Below are 24541 nucleotides of genomic sequence, written 5' to 3'. Positions count from 1 at the left end.
AGGGTTGGGGAGCGGGGAGAAGCTGGAGGGTCCCGAGAAAACCAAGCAGCAGAAGTTTGGGCAAGGTTTTCCCTGGGCCAGAGGGTGTGTCCCCCGGAACTCATCCCTCGCATTCACTGAGATGCTCTGAGCTTCCGGTCCCTTCCTGGGCGCAAAGAGGTGTAACCCGCTTTTTGGACAGGAGTACAGGGTACGCTTGCCTCGCTGAAGGCTACGGAGTGGTCAAGCGGAAAGTACGGGACTCGAATCCTCGCCGTAATTCCCACCGTCCCGGCCAAGCCCTGTCCTCTCTCCTACTCGTTTCCATTGTCTCAGATCCCTGCCGCGTTAGGACCCTAAAAATTCCGTCTTTTGTTGCCGGGGGAACATCATTGCGGGGCACTCAAGTCCTGGAGCCCCCGCCCTCCTTTCTAGCACCAGCCCACGGGAATGAAGGTCTTCAGCCGGTGGGCGGGGCGCCTCCGCAGTGGTCCAATGGTAGTCGAGGACGTAGAACGTTCCCAGTTACGCCGTGGAGTAGGCGGGGCGTCCTGCCGGGACTTGAAGCGGCTCTGAAAGGTCCGACAGGCTGGTCGCAAGTCGTATATCCATGTGGCGGGAGCTGTGGACCTTGGTGGCCCGGGCGGCACGTGGGTCTCGCAGGTGGGGGGACCCCGCCGAAGGGGTGGGACAGCGAGAGGTGCTTCAAGGGCCCCAAACCCGCTCTTTAGGTTCCAAGGGCCCAGTGTCCTGCCCCAGAGGCACCAAGTTCTTCCAAGTTCCAGTCTGCCCGTCCCTTTGCCGCAGACCCCACGTCAGGGTCACCTTTTGCTCTCAGTCACTTTATGGCTTCAGAGTCTCCAATCTGTACGTCCCCCCGCCACCTGGAGCTACCCCTGACCATCCAGTCTTCGACCCATCTCCACCTTAAGACAGAGCCGCCAAGCTGTGCTGACTTTCCTCCTCTCCTGTCCCAGACTGTGCACAAGCCAGAGCAGCGGTGCCCCGGCCTTCGGTTCTGGGGCCACCATCTTCGCGCTAAGCTCAGGCCAAGGCCGCTGCGGCATAGCAGTGATCCGAACCAGCGGCCCCGCCAGCAGCCAAGCTCTCCGGAGCCTCACGGCGCCCCGGGACCTGCCCCCGGCACGCAGCGCCAGCCTACGTCTGCTCAGCGACCCGCACACCGGAGAACCGCTGGATCGCGCACTGGTGCTCTGGTTCCCTGGTGAGGGACCCCAGAACTCGAACCCATGGCCCAGTTTTCCCCCTCCTGGAGTTTGCCCAGGCTGTGCCTTCTATCTGAATCTCATCTCTTTGCCCACTGAGGTCCCCAAAGTTTCACGGGTGAGGACTGTGTGGAGTTCCACGTGCATGGAGGCCCGGCCGTGGTGAGTGGAGTCTTACAGGCTCTGGGTGAGTCGCAGTCTCAGGTTCACAGCCTGGCTCTGCCCATGGGCCTGGGGGACCAGCGGGTTCAAGGACCTGGGGCCTCCCCACAGGCAGTGTGCCAGGGTTACGGCCAGCTGAGGCTGGAGAATTCACCAGGCGGGCGTTCGCCCTTGGGAAGCTGAGCCTCACAGAGGTGGAGGGGCTGGCCGATCTGATCCACGCGGAAACTGAAGCACAGCGTCGCCAGGCCTTGAGGCAGCTGGACGGTGAGCTGGGCCAACTCTGCCGCAGCTGGGCGGAGACCCTCACCAAGGCAAGTGCCCTGTTTGCTGATCCCTGTTTCATCCACTTCTTCATCCCCTGTAGGAGTGCACCCCATTTACCCTTCATTCATTTCCCACATGAAAGCATCCTACCTATAGGCCAATCCTGTCCCTAGATCCTGCTACACTTGGGTAGTCCGCGTGGAGTGGCGGGTTCCTGGGTGCTCATATCACCTGCCTTCCTCCCGCTGCCTAGGCTCTGGCCCATGTGGAGGCCTACATCGACTTTGGGGAGGATGACAATCTGGAGGATGGTGTCCTGGAGCAAGGTGGGCCCGCATGGGGGTCGAAGGTGGAGATGGCTAGCATCCTCAGCTTCCAGAGGCCCTCCTCACCCGCACCCCTCTGCCTGCTTTCCCCTGTGCACAGCGGACAGTGAAGTGCAGGGGCTGATGGTGTCACTGGACGCACATCTACGAGATGCCAGGCGTGGGCAGCGGCTCCGCTCAGGGGCACACGTCGTGGTCACTGGACCCCCTAATGCCGGCAAAAGCAGCTTGGTGAACCTCCTCAGTAAGTGAAGGGGGATGGGGATGTGGCCTGAGTCGTGTTGGCTTAGTGCCAGGGGTGGGGCCAGCAGGTAGGAAACTGAGTTTGTGGAAGGTATTAGAAAAGCTCCGCCCAGCCGAGGGGTGGGGCCTAGGGGAGGAACTCTCTGGCCTCTCCCCCACCCACTTCTTCTGACTGCCTCCCTCTAGGCCAGAAGCCTGTGTCCATCGTGTCCCCAGAGCCAGGGACTACCCGTGATGTGCTGGAGATCCCTGTGGACCTGGCTGGGTTCCCCGCATTGCTGAGTGACACCGCGGGATTGCGGGAGGGCGTGGGGCCCGTGGAGCAGGAGGGCGTGCGCCGGGCCCGTGAGAGGTGGGCTGGCAGGGTTGTGGGAGGGGTGTGGGGCCCTTCCTCTGCCTTTTCTCTCTGTTGCATTTATTTTTATTTTTCCTCATTCAGTAAAGGCTGCTAAGCTTCTTCAAGTGGGGCCTCAGTGATTGGGTTCTAATTAAATGCTGTTCTTGCTGGCCAGCTCCCCTGCCTGCCACACTGTGCCCCCACCGTGTTGTCTCACCTCGTCCACTCCGCCCTCTCCGCCACTCTGCTCCGCCTACTGCATTAATTGCTGTATTCTGGGGACACTCACCCCTGCTTCTCTCTGCTCCTCCAGGTTGGGGCAAGCTGACCTCATTTTGGCAGTGCTGGATGCCTCTGACCTGGCCTCTCCCTCCAGCTGCAATTTCCTGGACACAGTTGTAGCCCTGCTAGGAGCCCAGAGCCAGCGCCTCCTGCTGGTGCTGAACAAATCTGACCTGCTGCCCCCTGAGGGCCTGGGCCCCAGTCTTGACCTGCCCCCCCACCTGCTGCTGTCTTGCTTGACCAGAGAGGGGCTGGACGGCCTCCTGGAGGCCCTGAAGAAGGAACTGGCTGCAGTGTGAGTCCCCTGACCCAGCTCCAGCCTCCCCTGACCCAAGTTCAAGTAGAAGCTGAGCCACTGGCTCTGGCCACGTACCTGCCCCTCAGCCTTAGTTTCTGTATCTGCAAAACGGGTACAGCCTTTCCCCCATAAAAATGTGGTTGCAAGGTTGGGAGGGACCGCATCATGTCTTGTCTCTGGCAGGTGTGGGGACCCATCCACAGGCCCGCCACTCCTGACTCGCGCCAGACACCGGCATCACCTCCAGGGCTGCCTGGACGCCCTTGGCCACTACACCCAGACTCGAGACCTGGCCCTGGCGGCTGAGGCTCTGCGTGTTGCCCGGAGGCACTTGTCCCACCTCACAGGGGGAGGGGGCACAGAGGAGGTCCTGGACATCATCTTCCGGGACTTCTGTGTGGGCAAGTGAAGGGTGACCCAGAAGCCGTGGGGCATCTGGAGCAGCTCTTCTCCTCCTCCCAGGACAGTGCAGCACTTCAGCGAGCTTCGGGGTGGCGAGCTCCCTGCAGGTGCGGGGGACCCAGGCCTTGGGGAGGGGCTACAGGGAGGTTGCTTTGGGCACCAGATGCTGGGGTGTGCATGGAGGGCTGGCTGGAGGTGGGAAGATCTCGGGGGTCTTTGTTTCATAGTTTCTGTTTTATTTTTTGCTGGCCTGGGGATGCAACTTGGGCCTCGATTACTAGGCAAGTGCTCTACCATGGAGCCATACCCCAGCCCCATGGTGGTAACTTATTGTGCAAGTACCCAGGGAATGTGAGCATCTCAAGTGATGCAGAAATGTTTCAACATGGGAATCTCCCTACTTGCCCTCTCCTGAAGTCACAACTTAATACGTGAATTTCTAGAACCTTCTCTGCATATTTGCATACTTGTGGATGCACCTATGAATTAGATATGGGTTTGTTTGTTTGTCTGGTGCTGGGGATGTAACCCCAGGCATGCCAAACATGTGCTCTATCTGAGCCACACTGTCAGCCCTGAGATTTGTATTTTGCATATAAATTGTGTTTATTGCTCTACATGTTGTCCTTCCTGTTTCAGCATAAATTCTGAAATTTTGCCTTTTCTTTTTTTGGTACTGGGCATTGAACTCGGGGGCACTCAACCACTGAGCTACATCTCTAGCCGTATTTTGCATTTTATTAAGAGACAGGGTCTCACTGAGTTGCTTAGCGCCTCACTTTTCCTGAGGCTGGCTTAGAACCTGCCATCCTCCTGCCTCAGCTTCCCAAGCCACTGGGATTACAGGTGTGCGCCTCTGGGCTGGCTTGAAATTTTGCCTCTTGTATCCTAAAAGCGATTTGCAAAACTTAGGGTCCCTTCTCCTTCCCCAGGCTTAATCTTTGTTCCTTCATTCATTCACTCAGAGGGGCCCTGCGCAGCATGGTGATGATCCCAGCAACTCAAGAGGCTGAGGCAGGAGGGTCACAGGTACAAGACCAGCCTGGGCCACTTGGCCAGACCCTGTCTTAAAAAAAACAAGAAGGAGGTGAGCGTGGTGGCGCACGCCTGTACTCCTAGCAGCTTAGAGGCTGAAGCAGGGGGATTGGGAGTTCAAAGCCAGCCTCAGCAAAAGGAAGGTGCTAAGCAACTCAGTGAGACCCTGTCTCTAAATAAAATACAAAGTAGGGCTGGGGATGGGGCTCAGTGGGCATGTGCCCCTTGGTTCAATCCCCAGTACCCGCCCCCCCCAAAAAAAAAAAAAAAAAAACAAATGGAAAGGGCTGGGACATAGCTCAGTGATAAAGTGTCCCTGGGTCCAGTGCCCAGTACTGGGGGCTGGGTGGGGGGAGGATCCACTGACTTGATGAATATTTAGAAGCCAGAATTGTGTGCAGAATTGTATGCATCTTTTTTTTTTTTTTTAGTTGTAGATGGACACAATACCTTTATTTTATTTATTTTTATGTGGCACTAAGGATCAAACCCAGTGCCTTGCACAAGTGAGGTAAGCACTCTAGCACTGAGTCATAACCCACCCTGTGCACATCTTTTTAAAACAGTGTCTTTGCAGGACTGTGGATGGAAATCAGGGCCTTACCTGAGCTAGGCAAGTGCCCAGCACTGAGCTCCACCCCCAGCTCCAACACATTTTATATGTACAGCAGCATAATGCAAGGGGGGCTTTGTCCCAGTGTGAGGAAACTGAGGCTTGGGGAAATAGTGGCTTGCCAGATGTCCCCCCGCCTTGGATTTGAACACAGGTCTGTTGGGCGCCAAGTTTGAATATGCCAATGGCCCTCTATTCAGCAGACAGCATGTCAGGTGCCTGGATCCTGTCCTCATTAGAGGTCAGACACAGCTCATTCCTGTGAGGTCTAATAGCTTCTGTGTGACCCTGTCACAGAGACCTGACCTGGTCAGGGACCAGAGGGGTGGAAGAGGTTGGGGAGAGAATCCTAAGCAGAGGGCAGCGCATGTGTAAAAGCCCTGGGGCAGGAGCATCTTGGCATGTTCAAGGAGGGTGAGGTGACAGGGTTTCTGGAGAGGTGGGGACCCAGGAGGAAGTGGAGAGGAGGGTGTGGCCTGACAGGTTGGTTGAGAACTCTGGGGAGCTGCAAGGAAGGGCGGCCAACCAGCAGGGGGCGCCTTCTCCTAGCAGAGGGGCCAGTACTTGTCACCTGGCCTTCTGTCCTGAAGGAGGGCCTCCACCTGGGGGCAGCATACCAAGGGCCAGCTCCCTTGAGGATGGACACTGAGTCTCAGATGAGGTTAGGATCTTTTCCAGAATCAGAAGAAGATTCCCACCTCCAGTGGAGGGAGACGCGAAGTCTGCAGTGTGAGGGGTCATGTGGGCAGAGGTCTGGAGGCATCGGGGGCAGAGAGAGGGCAAGGCAAAGATCTTTAGGAGACAGAATCCCCACCCACCCAGCGGGGAAGGGGCCCTGTCCCCCTGTTTCTTCACAGACTTTATGGCAGCATTACTATTTGTTAGTTGATTTGCTTGTACCAAGAATTGGGGAGGCTGAGGCAGGAGGGTCACAAGTTCAAGGCCAGCCTCAGCAACTTATCAAGATCCTGTCTGGGGCTGGGGATGTGGCTCAAGCGGTAGCGCGCTCGCCTGGTATGCGTGCAGCCCGGGTTCGATCCTCAGCGCCACATACCAACAAAGATGTTGTGTCCGCCGAGAACTAGAAAATAAATTTTGGAAAATTCTCTCTCTCTCTCTCTCTCTCTCTCTCTCTCAAAAAAAAAAAAAAAAATTAAAAAAAAAAAAAGATCCTGTCTCAAAAGGGCTTGGGATGTGGCTCAGTGGTAAAGCATCCCTGGGTTCAATCCCCCAGTACAAAAAACAAAACAAAACGAACCTTCTGATGGTGAAAAAAAAAAAAAAAAAAAGAGCTGGGTGACCCCTGGAGGGAAAGGGTAATATGGGCTGAATCCTTGGGTATTGCCGTTGTGCCCAATTTTCAGATAAATAAACTGAGGCCCAGAGAAGAAAAGCAGTAATGAGGGTCCCGGGGCCAGGGGTGGGGTCAGTGGTAGAGCTTGCTGAGTGCCCACGAGGCCCTGCCCCCGCCCCCAGCACTGCAAAATGTAATGACAACATGGTCCAGTGGGTGGGCTCAAACTGGGGAGGGTCCGGAGGGCTTCCACGTGGGGTGAGCAGTGCCACGGCTCTGCGGGGATGGAGACTCTTCCTGGGCAGGACGCCTGGCCCCACCCACCACCCCTCATCCCACGCAGGGGCCCTGGCACACAGCTGGACTGAGGTCCTTGGCTACGGTCCCTTTTTTCCAAGAAGGGTGAGGTGGCTTGTGGGAAGCCGCGGGGGTTATTTATAGAGGTTGTAGGAAATCCCCAAAGAGTCAGTGCCTCACCCAGCGGCTGGACCTCAGGGTCAGGGACCTGCCAATGGCCCCCTGCTGGGTTTTCAGCCCCCTTCCGCCCCTGGACCAGCAATGGCCAGGGACCCTCCATTCAGGAGAAAGGCTGGAGAGGAGGAGCGATGAGGAGGGGTGCCCAAGAGGGAGCAGGGCTGTCTGTGGGCCTTAGCAGGCTGCCTGGAGGAGGAGGTCTCTAGCGCTGGGCCGCGTGGGAAGAAGCAGTAAGGGGAAAGCCACTCTGGTCTGAGGACACTCCCCCATTAGAGCTTGGTGAGTCTTCAGCCAGAGAATCAAACATCCAGGAGCCCCGGAGGCAAAGGTGGCACGGTGTCTGCGGGTGGAGGGGGCACAGAAGGGCTGAGAAGCCAGACTTTGTGCGAGGGTAATGGGGAGCCATGTGAGGTGTGCGAGCAGGAGAGGGACTTGGTGGGATTCCATGGCAGAAGGATCCCTCTGGACCAGGACAGCAGAGGTTAAGGTTTGGGATTGCACGAGCCAAAGCAGGGCAGGGTCCTGGGCCAGAGACGGGCCTGCGTGCCTGGAGGATTTAGGATTGTCATTTTCATTTATTTGTTTTTGAGGCAGAGCCTCATTGTGGGCCCAGGCTGGCCCTGAAATTCTGGGTCCAAGTACTCCTCTGTGTGGGCAAGTGAAGGGTGACCCAGAAGCCGTGGGGCATCTGGAGCAGCTCTTCTCCTCTTCCCAGGACAAGTGCCCTGGTGCCTCGCTTGAGCATCATGATCATGCCCATTTATTGATGAGAAAAATGGAGGCTGATAACTGAGTTGGAACTTGGGATGTGGGACTCTGGAACCCACGTCAGTCCTGCCGGCGCCTCCCAGAGCTCCAGGCTGAGCAGCCCGCTCAGGGCAGGGATGTCCCATTTCCTTGGGGCTCCAGACCGGCCTGTCTGGACAGCCTGGCCCTGCTGACCCCCGCCCTGCCCTGGCCCAGCCCCAGCAGAGTGTTTCCTGCAGCGACCGCTCTCGCCTGCGCTTCCGTATCCCGGAAATATCCGTCCTTTGTCCCTCCAGACCAGCCTGCCCCCAGCACGAGCCCGGTGCTGCCAGCCCTGGCTCGTCCCCTCTCTGCAGGATCCCAGGGGAGTGGAGGACACACCCAGATCCCCACTGCAGTCTCAGCCCATCTCCCCTGGGTGGCCGCGCAGTGTCCCCTGGTGTTCTTTCTTCTTAGGATCCTGGTCAGGGCTCAGGTGTTGGCGCCTTCCCCTCTCCCCCTGCCCCGGTGTTGGTGGCCTTCTCCTCTCCCCCTGCCCCGGTGTTGGTGGCCTTCTCCTCTCCACCTGCCCCGGTGTTGGTGGCCTTTGATGTCCTTTCCTCCCGCACCTGGGTACAGCCTGGCTCTCCTCTGTTCCCCCAACTTACCCTCCTCCATGCCACCTGGTTGGGCGAGATCAAAGTGCGCCCAGACTGGAGGCTGGTGGGGTCTGGGCGTTAAAGACAAAACCAATAAGAACAAATGGCCGGGGACTTTTGTGACATTGCTCCTGGACTCATTCTGCAAGGAGCATTCTGCAATGCGCTGCTTGTGGCGCTTCACCGAGCTCCCTGCCACCCAGGAAGGCAAAGCTGAGAAGCGCCTGCCTGTTAGACACTGAACGTCCCAGCGGTGCCCGGTGCCGTCCCAGCGCAGGCTCCGTGGCCGTGTCAAGAGGCTTGTGTTGTGTCCCTGGTGCTGGTCCCAGACAGCGGGGTCCTGAGTCCCAAGGACACAGGGGAGGGGCTTCCCCCCCCCTCCTCTCTGGCCTGTTCCTCCCTGTGGCCCTGGTGCCTTCAAAGCAGGAGTCAGGACCCTGAGTCTTTGAAGGGATTTGCTAATATTTATTAGGTGCCACTAGTGTCATAACAGGCCACAGGCAGGGCTGGGTGGGGAGGGGGTGGAGGGAAGGGGACGCTCTCCGCACTGGACCCTCACCCCTGGACCAGGCTCTCCCTCACAAGGGGAGCCTGGAAACTCTCCAGGAGGTGCGCCTGGAAACTCTCAAGGGAGCCTGGAAACTCTCAAAGGGTTGGAGGTGAATGGCTTCCTGTTCTCACCTCCCTGGTCCAGGCGCTGGGAGATAAGGAAGTTGGAGGAGGGGATGGTGGGACACAGGGCTGTGCGGAACGCAGGGTGACGCTGTGGTGCCTTGGCCCCTGGCGTAGGGCAGAAAGTGAGTATAACGTGAGTGTAATGTGGGTGCTGCATAGGTGTGTGGCATTGTCACTGTGTGCAGTGACCGCTCTCTGTGACACCCTCCATGTGTCTGTGTGACATGGCTGCATCTGTGTATGATGTTGCCATGGACTTTCAGGGGAACATTGTCCCTGGCTTTGTGACATCGTGGCTGCAGCTGTGGGCCACCTCATCACCGTGTCTAGGGGTGAGGGACTGTGGGGTGCGGTGTGGGGCTGGGAGAGGCGATTGGAGCAGGTGAGGGGGGCCTCCTGGCTGCTGGCCTGGGCCCTGGAGGCCAGTGTCCTTCTGCGCTGTCGGCAGGCGGGCCGGCAAGCTGGGCGCCTGCCCCTCGCTCCTGGGGCCACCGTCCTCAGCCACTAAGGCGGGAGAGGGAGGAAACAGTAGTCAGACTTGGCACGTCCCTGCCCTGGAGGCTGGTCCTCGGGGAGGACAGGAGGTCCGAAGACCCCGGCCCTGCCTCCCTCCACCCAGGCCCCTACTCTCAAGACCCCGACCCCTTCAGCCTCCCTGTTAGGACTTGCTGAGCCCCCCAGGAAGGTGAGACTGAAGCGCACCCCTCCGTCACACAGACGTAGAAACTCGGGTCCCCAGGCCGCCTCGTGAGCGCCAAGCTCAGCTGCCACCTGCCTGTTCCCGGTGTTCTCCATTCGGGGGATGCGGAGGGTCTGAGCAGAGCCCCTGCCAACCCGCGGCACGGCCCCGACACAGGGCCTGGTCTCCCTCTAATGCACTTAGGTCTCACTGAGTTCCCGGGTCTCCCTCCCCAGGGCCTGACCCTGCCCACTGCAGGGGAGGGTCTAGTAGGCCGCCCGGCTCCCACACCAGCCATGGCTCCCCAGTGCGCCAGGACAGAGGCCAAGCCAGAGGCCCGACATTCAAGGTTCTCACCTCTGCCTCGGCCAGGCCTCCCCGTGGGGACTTCAACCCTGCCGAAGTCCCAACAATTCCTAGAGCCTTCCACCACTTCCGCCCCGTGCCTCCCCCCACCGCCTGCTCTGGCCACCTCGGCCACCTCGAGCCACCGAGCTGTCTGGAAGGCCCTTCCCCCTCCGGGGCTGGCAGAGGCTGTCCTGCGGGGTCAGGGGCTGGCGCAGGCTGTTTCCTGGTGGGGGAGGAGGGGGCTGCAGCCAAGTCCTGCTTCCGCTGCCCCCTCCCTTCCTTCCCCGCTCTTCCCTGGGGGCCTGGTGGCCTCACGTTCCTTGGCTGGCTCCGTCCCGTCCCTGGCTCTAGCTCCATCTCAGCCAGGATTCACCCGGCTCCCCCCAGCCTGCTCACCAGCCCTCGCCCTGCTCACTCCTGTGCCAACTGCGGGCGTGGCCGCCGGGCACAGGGGCCATGCTGGTTTGCCAGACTGCACAACCGCCTCTGCTGTGGTCCGGGCTCCATGGCTTGTCCCACAAAGTGACCAGAAGGAAGCTATGAAGGACTGAGTTGGTCAAGTCCTGGTTCTGCTCACGGCCCTCTCTCGGGGACCCCAGCTACAAGCTGCTCCTCATCTCCCTCTGTCACTTGCCCCCTCAGCCCCACCTGCTCCTCCCCCTTCCATCACTCTTCCAGCCACTCTGGCTTCCATGTGCCTCAGGACCTTTGCACAGGCTGTGCCCCTGCCTGGAGCACCCTTCCTAGCACCTCCTCAGGGACCCTCCCCCGCCTCCTTTAGGTCTTTGGTCAGATGTCACCTCAGGGAAGACGGTCCTGGTCCCCATGGGAAATCCCAGCCTCTTCCCACTGCCTTAACTCTTCTCTTCTGGCCCATCACCCAGGGCCCTGTAAGGACACGTGCATCTGGTTTTTCCACCATCTCCCCACTGGACTAAAAGTGCCACAGGACGAGGGGGGGTTGTGCCTAATTTTCTGTTGGGTCCCTGACACCTGCAGCCTCACCCAGTGCCAGCAGCTGCCTGGGTTAGATGACAGACAGAGCCTCACAGTGTGGTCAGTGTGGTCAGCAGCATGAGGTTGTGCCTGCTCAGAGCTGGGCTGGGGGTGGGGGCGACGACTCAGCCTAAGCCACATCCAGCCCCTGGGGCTTGTGGGACTTTTTCTTTTTCTCTTATTTCTGTGGGGATGGAGCCCAGGGCCATGAACATGCCAGACAAGTGCTCTGCCACCGAGGTACACCCCAGTCCTTGGTACCTTATCTTGAGACAGGGTCTCACTAAGTGCCAAAGCTGGCCTTGAACTTGGGATCCCTGCCTGAGCCTCCTGAGCCACTGGGATTACAGGAGTGAGTCACTGTGCCCGGCTAGCAATGGTGATTCTCCAAAACATGTAATTAACCATCTCCAGGTAACGCCCACTTTCACCAAGTGGAGCTGGTTCACTTGTCTTCAATAAAAGACGACTTTAAGCGTCCAGGAAAACCAAGGCCAGGGCTGAAGCGTCACCCAGTTGCAGACTGCTCAACTAGAAGTGTGAGGCCTGGGGTTCCATCCCTGGGACCCCAAAACCCCCCAATCCCAGGCCTTGTGCTCAAGTCTAGCTGCTGCTGGACCCTGGACCCTGGGTCTGCCTTTGATGTGAATGTGGGAGGCCCAGAGTGGCTGGTGGCTGCTGAAAGCCCGTTAGTTACAGCAGGGACTCTCTGGAGGCTCAGAAGGAATCAAAATGGAAGAGGAGACAGTGGTCCCAGTGCCCAGGTTCATGCTGGGCCTCAGACCTGGTCCCTGACTAGGTGCATCAAAAGGCTGGATGTTCAAGTTCAAGAACAACCTGGCAACTCAGCTGTCTCAGTCATCGTCTTCATCATCCTTTAAAAGGCTGGGGATTAGAGCCAGGCATCATGGTGCACACCTGTAATCCCAGCAGCTCTGGAGGCTGAGGCAGGAGGATTGAAAGTTCAAAACCAGTCTCAGCAGCTTAGCAAGACCCTGTCTCAAAACATCCAAAGGGCTGAGGACGGAGCTCAGTGGGAGACCCCCCCTGGGTTCAACCCTCGGTACCACAGGCTGGGAAGTGGCTCAGTGGTAAGTGCTTGCCTAGTGTGTGCGGCCCTGAGTTCAATCCCCAACACTGCCAAATAATAATAATAATAATTACTTTTTTTTTAAGAAAGAAAAAAGAGGGCTGGGGTGGTGGCTCGGCAGCAGAGCGCTCGCCTAGCACATGGAGGCCCTGGGTTCCATCCTCGGCACCACATAAAAATGAATACAGGAAAGGTATTGTGTCCAACTACAACTAAAAGGTAATTTTAAAAAAAGAAAGAAAGAAACAGAAAAGTCAAGCTGGGTGTCCAGGTGGGGTGCGCCAGGCCAGAGGATCCCTGGAGCCAGGGGTTCAAGACCGGCCGGGGCAGCAAGGCAAGACCCCATTTCAAAAACAAAGCAACAAAACAGACTTGAGACTCGGGCGGGTGACTCATGGGCTGCGAGCGGCTGACTCTGGAACGCGGCGGGGCCTGTCCCACCCGGGCAGCCCCTCTCTCAGGGGAAGGCTTGGGTCAGAGGCCCTTCCTGCTCCCCGGGCTGAAGTGCTCATTGTTTTCTTGGCAGGGGGACGGCAGGCATTTGGGGTAAACAATGTGGAGAGCTTCCCCGGTTCTCAGCTGAGGCCGGACAGTCCTGGGCTGGGAGCCCGGTCCTGTGCGTGACCCCAGCTGGGCCTCAGTCCCCTCCTCTGAGAAATGGGGATAATAATAGAATCCCTTTCCTTGCCACCAGGGCTCTGGGCCAAGATGAAGAGAGGGAAATCATGTTGCTTCCCTCCCCGAGGCTGCCGGGCGCCGAGGCTTCGCCCAGGCCGGGCCGAGCAGGGTGCAGGGGGTGAGCATCCTGTCTGCGGGGTATGGAAGGAGAGGCTGGAGAGGGGGTGCCCGGGGAGCTCTGGGGAGCCCCTGGACCTGCCTGGCTGCACTGCGCACCTCGAGGCCATGGGGGTCAGGACTGGGCACACCCTGGGCTCCAGCCCTCCCTGGGCCTCAGGTTCTAGGGGCCACGCCCCTCCCTGCTCGCTGGCCCGGCACTAGCGTGATGTGGCCCTGAGCTGGGACCCTGGCAGGAGCACAGGGTGTTCTGGGGCAGTGGCCTGAGTCACCTTCCCTGTGACGCACGCACAGGGTCAGCCAGCGGATGACTGGGCCTACGGCAAGGTGAAGAGGGCACGGGCACTGGGCCGCGACCCGCGCGTGTGCCGGATGCCCTGGATGTGCCCCGCTAAGGCCCCGGGACCCTGGCTCCGGCCTCGTGTGGACAGCACTTCACAGTTAGCATGGCGTTTCCACTCCCGTTTCTGTGCAGACGGAAAGCGAGGCTCAGCGCTCACTCTCCCTGGCTCCCTCTGTCCCCGTTACCTGCCCTGTCCCTGCACCTCCGTGGTGGCCAGTCCTGCTCCCTTCTTTCCCCAAGGCCGGCTCCTCCCCCTCCCCTCGGGTCAAAGCCCCTCCTTGGGGCCTGGCTGGAGTGCGGTCACCTGGCCTGCGCAGCCGCTCTGCCACTTCCCAGCAGTGTCACCCAGGGCCCTTTCTGTGCCTGGCTTTCCCCACCTAAAAAGGGGCACGGAGTAGCTCCTCCGCCAATGAGGATGGTGACGGGTTAATTGTGGCAGGTGCGGAGCTCACATCAGGTGCCTAATGATTGCAGCCCGCTGGCTTGTCTGATCGTGGCTGGTTCATAGTTGGTGTTGCCCACGACTCAGGGACTGTCATAAATGAGACAGAACTGGGGTGCCTGGGTTACTGCAGGGTCCTTCAGGTCCAGCCCAGGACCTGGTATACAGTAAGTGCTCAGTCGGCCTCCCTCAGCCTGCCCAGCACCTTACCTGGACAGGACTGCAGGGTTGCCTGCAGGGGACCGCTGGGATTCCAGAATCCTCTTCTTGAACTCCTCTAGGCTCGCTGGGTCTGTGGAGAGAGGGAGGAGCAGGCTTGGCCTAGGGTCCTGGCAGCCCCCCGCCCTGGACTAGGGGTGGGCTAGCAGTCTGGAGAGCAGGGCCTCGTGCAGGGTGCGGGGTGGAAGGGACCCCCCTTCCCATTTACCGGCCCTTCCCTCTGTCACTCACCGATGGGCTGGGGCTGGGGCTGGGGGACAGGGCCCACCGGTCTTGGAAGGGGGATCGACTGTGACTGTGGGAAGAAGGGGAGGGAGGTTACCTTCTTGGGTCTCCTGACCTTTCCCTCTCTGACCTTGGAGACCTGGGTCTCTGAGGTCCTTCCAGGGCAGGGCAGGGACCTCCGTGTAGTGGACACAGCGGTAACAGACGTACAGTCCCCTGACCCACCGGGCCCTCAAGTCGCCTGCGAATCCAGGGCCCAGCCTTCCTTGGCCACAGCTGGGTGGCCTGGGCCCCTCAGCCTGGGCACCAGGTGTGACCCCAGCTGAGCGCAGCCACCTGGCCCGGCCCTCCGGACCAAGGTGACCTGCTCTGGCAACCAGCCAGACCCCGGTCCTGAAAGCCGTTCCTCTGGCAACCCCAGAGTCCTATGGTGCAGCCAGTTCTGAGCCCGGCCACCCCAGAGCCCACGCTGCGTCTTCAGCTGGAGCCCCATCCTGACATGCCCTGGGCTCTGTGAAAAGCCAGCCCCCAGCCCATTCCCCAGTCCCCCCTCTGACCCTAACCCTGGCCCTCACGCTGGCCAGTGACCCTGAACCTGCTGCCCCCCACACTTAACCCTCTCTCCACACCTTTCCCAGTTCCAGACTCTGCCCCGGTCCTAATGGTGATGAACCCCTCCATTTGCCCAGAGCCGCAGCCGCCGTCTGCAGGTCACCGAGCTCAATTCCACATCCACCTTAGGGCTTCACCCCAACCCCATCCCAAGGCAACCGAAATTCCAGATTCCTCCCTCACCCGGACCCAGGCCCAGCGGCCACCCCGCCTCCAGCCTCAGCACTCATCTGCCACCCCTTGGTCATGCCCGTCCCCACTCCCAACTCTGTTCCCATCCCGGCTCCAGTGAGCTCTCCAGGGAGTCCCCACCCACCCAACCCAGACAGGACAGCCAGCTTCACCCCCAGCTCCAAATTCAAGTTCAATGTCACCACCAGCTTGAGCTCCAGACCCAACGCCCAGGCGGCCCCCTCATGGGCCCCAGCCCACCTTGGCCTTGAGACAGGTGTCCAGGGCCGAGATTCTGACGTCCATCTGCATCTTCAGCTGCTCCACCTCTCGCTTCTTCTCCGCCAGCTCCTTGGCCAGGTTGTCCCTCTCCCTCCGCAGCACCGCCTTCTCCTCCAGGGCCAGCTGCACCTGCTGGGTGCATCCGGCTTGGACCTTGGCCTCGCGGGCCCGCGCCTCCTTCTCCGCCTGCTCCTTGGCCTCCTGACTGGCTCGCAGGCTCTGCTCGGCCTCCAGCTTCTGGCGCTGGAGGTCCGAGTTCTCGCGGGCCACGCGCTCGATGCCGGCCCGCAGGCTCCGGGCCAGCTCCTCCACCTTGGTGCTCATGATGCTGGGCATCTGGTCGCAGGTTCTCCGGATGGAGATCACATCCGAATGTGAGATCATGGGGTAGCCCATGCCGTAGCCCAAGGTCTCCAGGCTGCGGGAGACGATGGAGTCCTTCCACAGGTTGCGCAGGTCCGTCTCGAACTTGTCCTTGTCCAGCGGGAGGCAGAGGGCCTGCACCTTCTGCAGCCGGTCCTGGGCCAGCTGCCGCTCCTGCTGCTGCTGCTCGCGCACCTGGTTGCAGGCCGCCAGCTGCTGCTCCGCCGCTCGCTTGCTGGCCAGCAGGCCCTCCTTGTCCTGGGCACACACCACCTTCTCCTTGGCCAGCTCCATCTCCAGCGCCTTGGCCTTCTGGTCCCACACGTAGAGCAAGGCTGAGGGGCGGCAGAGGGGACCCGGTCAGTTCAGGAGCTGCCCAAGCCCTGGGTGAGGAGCCCCCGGCCCGGCCCTGGCTCACCGTTGCAGGACTTGTTGGCCTGTTTCAGCTGTTCCTGGCACTCCTGCTCGCTCAGGATGATGGCGACTATGTATTTCTCCCTGCTGATGTAGACGGCCTGCCGCGAGTGGGGGACAGAGGACAGAGCTCAGCACCCACCCAGGCTGCCCAGGCCCAGATGGGCCCCCAGGCGGCCTGGGTGAGCCATGTTCTCAAGGGCTCAGCTCCTTTACAGGGCACCTTAGTCTGATAACAAAATTCTATAGGGGTGCGGCACTCAGGGGTGGAGCTCGCAGCTTCCTCAAGGCCCTGGGTTCGAATCCCAGCACGGGGGGGGGGGGGTGGGGGGCAGAGGTTTTTACAGTCAGGTGCAGTGGCCAGGCCTGTCATCCCAGCGGCTCCCAGGGCTGAGGCAGGAGGATCGTGAGTTCAAAGCCAGCCTCAGCAACTCAGCGAGACCCTGTCTCTAAATAAAACACAAAAACGGGGTGGGGATGTGGCTCAGTGGGTAAGCACCCGTGGGTTCAATCCCTGGCACCAAAAGCAAACAAATAAAAGAAGAAATAACAATAGTTTTTGCAACTCACACTGGTCGACCACAAAAGGGAACGAGGCCGGGAGGGGACTAGGGAAGGGCTGCCTACTGGTTACGAAAATGACTAGGGGGTAAGTCCTAGTGATCTATAGCCCCAACCATCACTAGCCTCAACCATCGTCCATGGTCTATTCCACAACAGCTGGAAGAGAGGATTCTGGATGTTCCCAGCAGAAAGAAGTAGCAGGCCCTGCAGGTGGGGGAGATGCCGATCCCCCATTTGCTCATCGCCCAGGGCTCACGTTCCCCACGGCCAGTACGGTCATGAAGGGTCGATTAAAAGTTGTCGAAGGGAAAAAAGGAACTGGGTTCTGATACCTGCCGATACCAGGATGCATTTAAACAGCTTTTACACGTCAGTAATAAAGCAAACCCAGTTAGCAAATGGGCCAAGGACCTGGATGGACATTTCTCCCAAGAAGATACACAGACGGCCATCTTCCCAGCGCAGGAAAGACGAGCAAGTCAAAGCCCCAGTGAAGAGCGGCAGCCTGGAGCGCAACTGTCCTCCCAGCCACCCAGGAGGCCCAGGCAGGAGGATAGTGAGTTCAAGGCCAGCCTCGGGGACCAAGACCCTGTCTCAAAAGAAAAAAGAAAAAGGGCTGGGATGTGGCACTTTCCTTCCTGTGGGAGCAAGTGACAAGAAGGGCCAGGTCCTGCTTCCCAGACACACCCAAGACACAAATGGCGCCTGAGCCTGGCTCCTCAGCGCTGCCCGCGGGATGGGCACTCCCTGACCGACGCACACCTTGGGTGACAGCTGCCTTTCTCCGGCAGGGACTGAGGTGCCACCCACAGTTGCATTTATAGAGAATTCAGGAAATCCCAACACCTGGAGGACGACCTTCCAGGAGAGAGACGGATGTGCTCATCGTCCTGACTTGGTCACCACCCACTGCCTATCCATAGGGAGCTCACAGATAGGTTCCTAGTCCGTCAATCAGCCCCAATTCTATGCCAATTAAAGTTAAAGGAAGAAAGACACTTTAAGAAAAACCACATTTCCTGGCTCCACGGGACGGGTGTCGGGGACCCAGGTTCATACTCACTGGGACAGGACGTGGGGTGGGTGGGGAAGCGGGGGCTCCTCCCCAGCACCAGCGACCCCCTCCCAGAGAGACAGAGAGCGGGGTACAGCGCCAGGGGACCCTTGCAGGACACCCCAAAGGGTTCCAGGTAAGAAGCTTTCTCACCCCAAAGGACAGAACACAAAACAAGGAAACACGCTCCCCTCCCATTTTAAGGTCTTAAAAACCTGAAATCGGGGCCAGGGATGTCGCTGAGCGACAGGGCGAGAGGACCTGTGGGGAGCTTGTGTAGGGTGCCGGGTTCAATCCCCAGCAACAATAAATAAATAAACAAGAGAAGAAGAAAACAATCCAGCCTCAGGCGCCTGGCGGTTTGGATGGGGGAGTCTGGGTTCCGGGAGGCCCAGAGTGGCTGATCCTGATGTCCCTGCCCCGAGGGTCCTGGGTGTCCTGGAAGATGGGCCAATGCCTAGGAATTGCCAAGTTGGAGGGGGCCCAGCTCAGGCCTGGGGGCGGCTCCCTGCGTATCCTGGGTGCCTCAAGGGCAGCCTACTTCATTCTGGGAGTCTGCGGTGGGGGGCACTGCCCCGCCCTGAGACTCTGTGGGGGACACAGTCCCACCTTGGGGTTCTAGGGAAGCCGGAGCGGCTCCATCCTTGGAGTCTGGGGGGGCAAGCACTCTAGGGCCCTGAGGGGGTTTGGAGGGGGGACCTGCCCCGCCCTGAGGGATTGTGGGAGGCACTGCCCCATTCGGGGGCTCTGAGGGGCTGGGGCAGCTCATCCTGGGAGCCTGAGGGAAGAGGCAGGGCCCTGGGGGCCTGTCTCCCTGGAGTTCAAGGTGGACAGTGCCTCTGTTCCCTGGCAGCCCTGAACCCTCGACTGAAGATCCTTGAGGTGCCCGTGGTGTGGCAGCCCGTCACAGCTTCAGTTAGCTGGCTAAAGACCACTCAGAGCACGGGATCTTCCTCGATAACGCCAGGCGTGAACAGGGCTGCATGGGGAGGCCTTTCTTTCTCCCTACCCAGCCCCCGCCAGACAGGATGCTTCCTGTGAAGGACACGGGGGTTGTCCCAAGCCAGCCTTCCCTCACCCAGTGCCCCACATGTAGCAGGAGTCTCAGGACACCCCCATGCCACCTCCCTTCAGTGTTCTGGGCTGAGCAGGACCCCCTGGAGGATGCAGCTGTGAGAGAGAGAGCCATGGTGACCGGTGACGGTGACCTCTGAGAGTCCATCGTGGGCTGGAGATGTGAGGGAGCAAGAGCCCCCATGGGCCCCCCACCGTGTGGCTGCCACGTCCCGGATGCTGCCTGTCGCTGCCCCTGGCGGAAACCTGCCTCCTCTCAGGCCTCCGTTTCCACCCCCAAGAGGCTTTGAGACTCCCCCTCCTCCGGGGTCATCTGTTTGAAGCAGACACCAGCAGAAGCAGAGAGGGGCCATCACCCGCCATCGCTGCCTTGGTCTTTTGCAGTGGGGGGGACCTGGCCCCGGGGGTGCTGGGCAAGCGCCCACCACCCTGCCACCCAGCTCCTGCATGTCATTGAGCAGGAAGACCCTGAGCTCTGAAGCCAGCTACCTGCAGCTGTGACGAGCCGCCACATCACGGCTCCTCATGGATCTTAAGTCGAGGGCTCAGGGCTGCCAGGGTGGAGGAAGCACCATCCAACTTGCATTCCAGAGAGACAGTGCCAGGGTCTGAACATGTCCCCAACCCCGCGTATTGAAAATGTGGTCCCTCGTGCAGCCGTGTTGAGGAGTGGGCCTCTGGAGGCGACTGGGCCACCAGGCTCTGCCCCCCGGGTGGATGGATGCACTCTGGGGCGAGTGGATCAGTGGCTATCGGGAGTGGCCTGGCGACGGCAGCCGCTCGCTCCAACACACTTGCCGTGGGACGCCCTGCGCCATCCGTGGTGCAGCAAGAGGCCCTCGGCAGACACCAGGTGTCTTGATCTTGGACTTCTTGTCCTCCAGGACCAGAAGCTAAACAAACCTGTTGTGTGTGCACATGTGTGTGTGTGTGTGTGTGTGTGTGTGTGTGTGCGCGCATGCTGGGTGCTGGGGATGGAACCCAGGGCCTCCTGCATGCTGGGCAAGCACTAACTATTGAGATGCACTCCCAGCCTTTTAAAAGCTTTATTTTTGAAATAGGGTCTCATTAAGTTCCCTAGGCTGCCCCGAAAACTACAATCCTTTTTTTTTTCTTTTTCCGGGTACTGGGAATAGAACCTAGGCGTGCTTAACCACTGGCCCTATCACCAGACCTTTTTATTTAGAAACAGGGTCTCACTGAGTTGCTTAGTGCCTCGCTGTTGCTGAGGCTGGCTTTGAACTCGCAATCCTCCTGCCTCAGCCTCCCAAGTTGCTGGGATTACAGGCATGTGCCACCGTGCCCTGATTTATATATATATATATATATCTCCTTTATTTATTTATAAGCGGTGCTGAGAATCAAGAACCCAGTTCCTCACACGTGCTAGGCAAGTGCTCTACCATGAGCCGCCACCCCAGCCTCTAAACATCTATTCTTTATAAATTACTTGGGCTCAGGCATTTTGTTATAGACTGAAACAAGTAACAAATAACTTTTTTAAAGTGGGGAGTGTATCCCAAACATAGCAGGGGATATACTTATAGTATTTTTTTTTCTTTTAATCTGCGTGGGCTGCTCACATAGAATTTAGATTTTGTGAGCGTCCCGGTCACAAGGCTGAGAAACGGAGGCTCAGAGAGGGAATGCGACTTGCCCGGGTCCCCGAGGCCAGAGTCACCTACCCGCTCACTCTGGCACTGGCGGAAGCTGGCGTTGATGCGCTCCAGCTCGCGGCGGGCGCTGAGCAGCATCTGCATGATGTTGTCCTTGGTGCGCGCCGTGATGTTGAGCTCCTTGGACAGGTTGACCTGGGCGGCCGACAGCCCCACGACCTGGCTGTACAGGCTCTCGGCGCGGCGCTCGGTGGCCTGCAGGTTGGACTCCGTGCTCAAGTGCACGTTGCCGTAGACCATGAAGAGGACCAGGCCCAGGATGATGAGGAACTGGATGAGCGAGACGAAGAGGAAAAAGTAGCGCAGGTAATACCAGCAGCCCCGGGGGCTGTCCCCCGCCCGGGAGTAGGCCCCGCGGGGCTCCATGGCCAGACCCATGCTCCTGCCCGTGCACTGCCCGCTCCGCCCGCTGCCGCCCGGCGCACAGGGGAGTGTTTATATTACTCCTCTTAATACTTCCTCTGCCTGGCTCCTTCCTGGCCAGGAGGAAACGGGGGCTGCCGTTATCACAACACTCCCACCCGGGCTGTGAGGGGCTGGGCAGCCCGGAGGCCACGCAGGGCCTCTCTGATTAATGCTGGGTGGGGCACCGGCGGGTGACTGGGCTTCCTCAGCCTCCCAGACCCTCAGTTTCCCCGCCTTCCTCCATGCCCAGAGCTTGGAGCACACTCTCGTGGAATCCTCCCAGGCCCAATGCTGCACCCATTGTGTGGAGGAGGAGACTGAGGCCCACGGAGCAGGCAGGGCCCCGGGGCCCTGGCTGTTGGTTCACAGAGCTGGACCCTCCTTCTGATGGGCCACAAAGACATGCCCGCTTCACTGGGGCTGCAAATGGGACACAATCCTCATCCCAGAGCACTGAGCCCAGGGAGGGACAGGCAGTCCGCATGGCCCTGTGCAGGTGCAGGCCAGGGTGTCCGCCTGCCAGTGTCTCAGTGAGGTGGGGGACGCTTGGGGCCAGGGCAGCCTGTGGCTGGGCCGGCCTGCGACACTGGACTAGCGACTGGAGTCATTCCTGTCATTTCCTGCTCACAGTTTTGGGGGGCTCCATGAGATGGGGAGCAGAGGTGGGGTTCCGTGGGGTTGAGCCTCCTGCTCCCTGAAGCTCAAAACCCCATGGGGCCTTCTGGGGTCATGATGAGCCGGTGCCCCCGGGCAGCATGGAGGGGATGTCAGGACCTAGGAGCAAAGGATCCTGGGTATGTCCTCCCGGAGCTCAGGGGACCGCTTCTCTGCCTGCTCCGTGCTGGCTGGGGCCAGGCCCCCACCGGGAGAGACACGGCATCCAGGCCCGGCCACGGCAGCCCAGCTGTGGGAGATGGCGTGGGACACACCTGTCGCCCGAAGGTGTCAGAGCTGCCTGGAGGGAGGGAGGAGCTGGGAAGGGGACTGGACTCTGGCAGGTGACAGCACTACCATTGCTGCCCACTGCCTGTGGGGGACACAGCAGGGTGCAGCTCTGTGTGGGGACCTGTCCCCCCAGGAGCCAGGGTAGTGGGCTGGGGCTACTTGTCAGTGGGGAGGGTCTTCCAGGGTGGTTCTCAGAGAGGCGGCTGAGTGGAGATGGAGGAAGTTCCCAGGGGCAGGCAGGAAACCCCAGTGTGACCTTTGGCCTTTGCAGCTACCCGCCGGTTCCTGGTTCCGGACCCTTCCCAGCCAGCATGGAGGGCGGAGGAAGGAGGGTTAGGGGCTGCGCTGGTGCCCAACCAGCTTTGTCTCCAGGTTGGCCAGGCCCCCCAGGGCCCCCCGGAGCAGGGTGGGGGGAGGACACTGTTGGTGAGGGGGTTATGGAGCACGCCTTGGGCTCTGGCTGTGCCACCTACCAGCTGTGTGACCTCAGACAAGTGACTTCCTCTCCCGGGCCTCAGTTTTGTCCTGTCTAGAGGTGACAACACAGCCAGCTGAAGCCCTGATCCTTGCTGGCACTCCATCAGCCCTGATAAATGGTGCTTATCTTTAGGTTCGAGGAGCTGAACCACAATCTTACAGGATCCATAACCCTCATGGATCGTGCCTGTGTCTGATGACAGATGAGGAATCGATACACAGAGAAGAAACAATCTCCCAAGATGCTGGTGCCCCAGGCCTACGGGAGCTCAGGAGGGGAAGGAATGACAGGATTGGAACATGGGTGACAGGGCTCCTGGAGGAGTTTAACACACAGGGCCAATGCCAGGTGTGCACTTAAAACGTTGACATCCTTCATGATATGCCCAAGATGTTGCATTTGAATGTATGAACATGAAGTTCAGCTAACAAGGGAAAAGAAAGGCAACCTTAAACTCCTGCAAAGTCAGAAAGTCACCCTAGACCAGCTGATGCTAATGTGCTATAATTGGGGGCAATTATCACAGTGGAAGAACCCGAGTTTCATTTTTATTTATTTAGGACTTTTTTTTTTGTTTTCTGAAACGGACTCTCCCTATATTGCCCAGGCTGTTCTTGAACTCCTTGGATCAAGTGATACTCCTGCCTCTGCCAGTAGCCTGGATTACAAGTGCACCCCACCATACCTGGCTTCAAACCAGAGTCTTATTTCCTTATTTATTTGTCTGTTGGCTTATTTATTTCCTGTGGTACTGGAGATTGAATCCAGGATCTCATTCATGCTAGGCAATTTCTCTACCACTGAACCACATCCCCAGCCCCAGAGTCTTCAATAGACATACTTATTTTATTTGTTTCAGGCTTGAAAACAGTATTCTGTTTTCTTTTGGCAATTTTATCTCACACCTTTGATTTGTAATACTTCTGTTTGAATAATTTATTTCATTAGCCAGATTCTTTTGAACAGAAAAGACAATGATAAGCCTTCTTTCTTAAAATCTGTCCATCTCCCCTCCAGTGCCCCAGTGCTGGGGATGAGCTCAGAGCCTCAGGGATGAGACTCCACCGCTGAGCTCCCTCCCCAGCCCTGAGAGCTGAGGATCTCTTCTGTTTGTTTAGAGTTTCACCACACATTACCATAATAATTACAGATGGTCCTTTAGATTGTGTCTAAGTTATTTTTGGTTTGTTTGTTTCAATGAAGAATAGATGATTTGAAATCAAATCTCTACAAATGAAATCCCCTGGTCTCAATGCCAGCGGCTCTTACATTTTGATAGCTGTCACCAATTTGTCCTTCAAAGATGTTGTTTCCACTCAACACCCCGCCAGCAGTGTCTAAAATGCCTAAATATAGACTTTCTGAAAACGTCGCCTGTGTCCCTGCCAGATGACCCAGAGGGAAGGAGGTGAGCGGGATGGAGGATTCTCAAGAGGTCAACACGGCGGCCCTGATGAGAGCGCTTGCGTTTTTTTCCTGAAAACAATTTGTCATGTCCACAGGAAACTTTGCTCAGGAATCTCCTGCGACAGTCAGGAACCAGGACGATGGTGGGATAGAGGCTGGGACAATGCAGGGAGCCCCCGGGCACAGTGAACTCCTGCCCTCTGCGGCCCAGCCTGGCTCCCCACCCTCGCTCTTTTCAACAGCAGAAGGTCCCCACGGGATGGAAGGTTGGGGACCACCCGGCCTCCGTCTGCTTCACTGGTGTGGATGACACCGCAGACCCGTAGGTCGTGATAAGAGTTGCCAGGGTCACTTTTCAGAGTCCTGAAGCCCACTTCCGCCGGAAACAGTGACTCTTCACTTGGGCCCGCAGGTGTCTGAGGGGTGACTGGACAGAGATCCAGAGGCTTGGAACGTCTGACAGTTTGTGTGTGTGTGTGTGTGTGTGTGTGTGTGTGTGTGTGTGTGTGTGTCTGGGACTCAGGAGCACTTAACCACGGAGCCTGAGCCACCTCCCCAGCCCTATTTTGTGTTTTATTTAGAGACAGGGTCTCAGGGTCTCACTGCGTTGCCCAGGGCCTTGCTAAATTGCTGAGGCTGGCTTTGAACTTTGATCCTCCGGCCTCAGCCTCCAGAGGTGCTAGGATCCCAGGAATGCGCCACGGCGGCTGTGTCTTCCTCTTATGTCTGTCTCCTTGGTGGTCCCTGGTGAGTCTTGGGCAGCTGCTGCTCCCCGAGTACCCAGAGTCCTTCAGGCCTATCAGGAGGCTCAGATGGAGCCACCAGGCCAGGATGTTTGTGCAGGATGGTGCGGTTGCAGGGTTCTCAGCAGTTCCCAGGACAAGCTGGCCGTGAACCCCTGATGGTCCCAGTCTTCCGCAACCAGAAACTTCTTTTGGAACTGTGCCTGCCTCTGGCCAGT

General features: G+C 58.8%; 2 protein-coding genes across 2 annotated transcripts; one reads left to right on the top strand and one right to left on the bottom strand.

The window, feature by feature from the left end:
• Positions 1 to 378: 378 nt before the first annotated feature.
• Positions 379 to 6208, top strand: Gtpbp3 (GTP binding protein 3, mitochondrial). The gene is made up of 9 exons (XM_026389900.2): positions 379 to 642; positions 957 to 1204; positions 1306 to 1392; positions 1479 to 1681; positions 1888 to 1960; positions 2061 to 2204; positions 2390 to 2555; positions 2854 to 3117; positions 3304 to 6208. The coding sequence occupies exons 1-9, from the start codon at positions 590 to 592 to the stop codon at positions 3527 to 3529; spliced, it is 1464 nt and encodes a 487-aa protein (XP_026245685.2). The 5' UTR covers positions 379 to 589; the 3' UTR covers positions 3530 to 6208.
• Positions 6209 to 8786: 2578 nt separating this feature from the next.
• On the bottom strand, positions 8787 to 20746 carry Plvap (plasmalemma vesicle associated protein). The gene is made up of 6 exons (XM_026389917.2): positions 20355 to 20746; positions 15982 to 16078; positions 15180 to 15898; positions 14142 to 14205; positions 13902 to 13983; positions 8787 to 9502 (listed from the first exon to the last, which is right to left on the bottom strand). Exons 1-6 carry the CDS (start codon positions 20721 to 20723, stop codon positions 9496 to 9498), a joined length of 1338 nt encoding a protein of 445 aa, XP_026245702.1. The 5' UTR covers positions 20724 to 20746; the 3' UTR covers positions 8787 to 9495.
• Positions 20747 to 24541: the final 3795 nt, after the last annotated feature.

Source organism: Urocitellus parryii, chromosome 3 (genome assembly GCF_045843805.1).
Source record: "Urocitellus parryii isolate mUroPar1 chromosome 3, mUroPar1.hap1, whole genome shotgun sequence".
NCBI lineage: Eukaryota > Metazoa > Chordata > Mammalia > Rodentia > Sciuridae > Urocitellus > Urocitellus parryii.
This window is presented reverse-complemented; position numbering and strand designations above follow the sequence as displayed.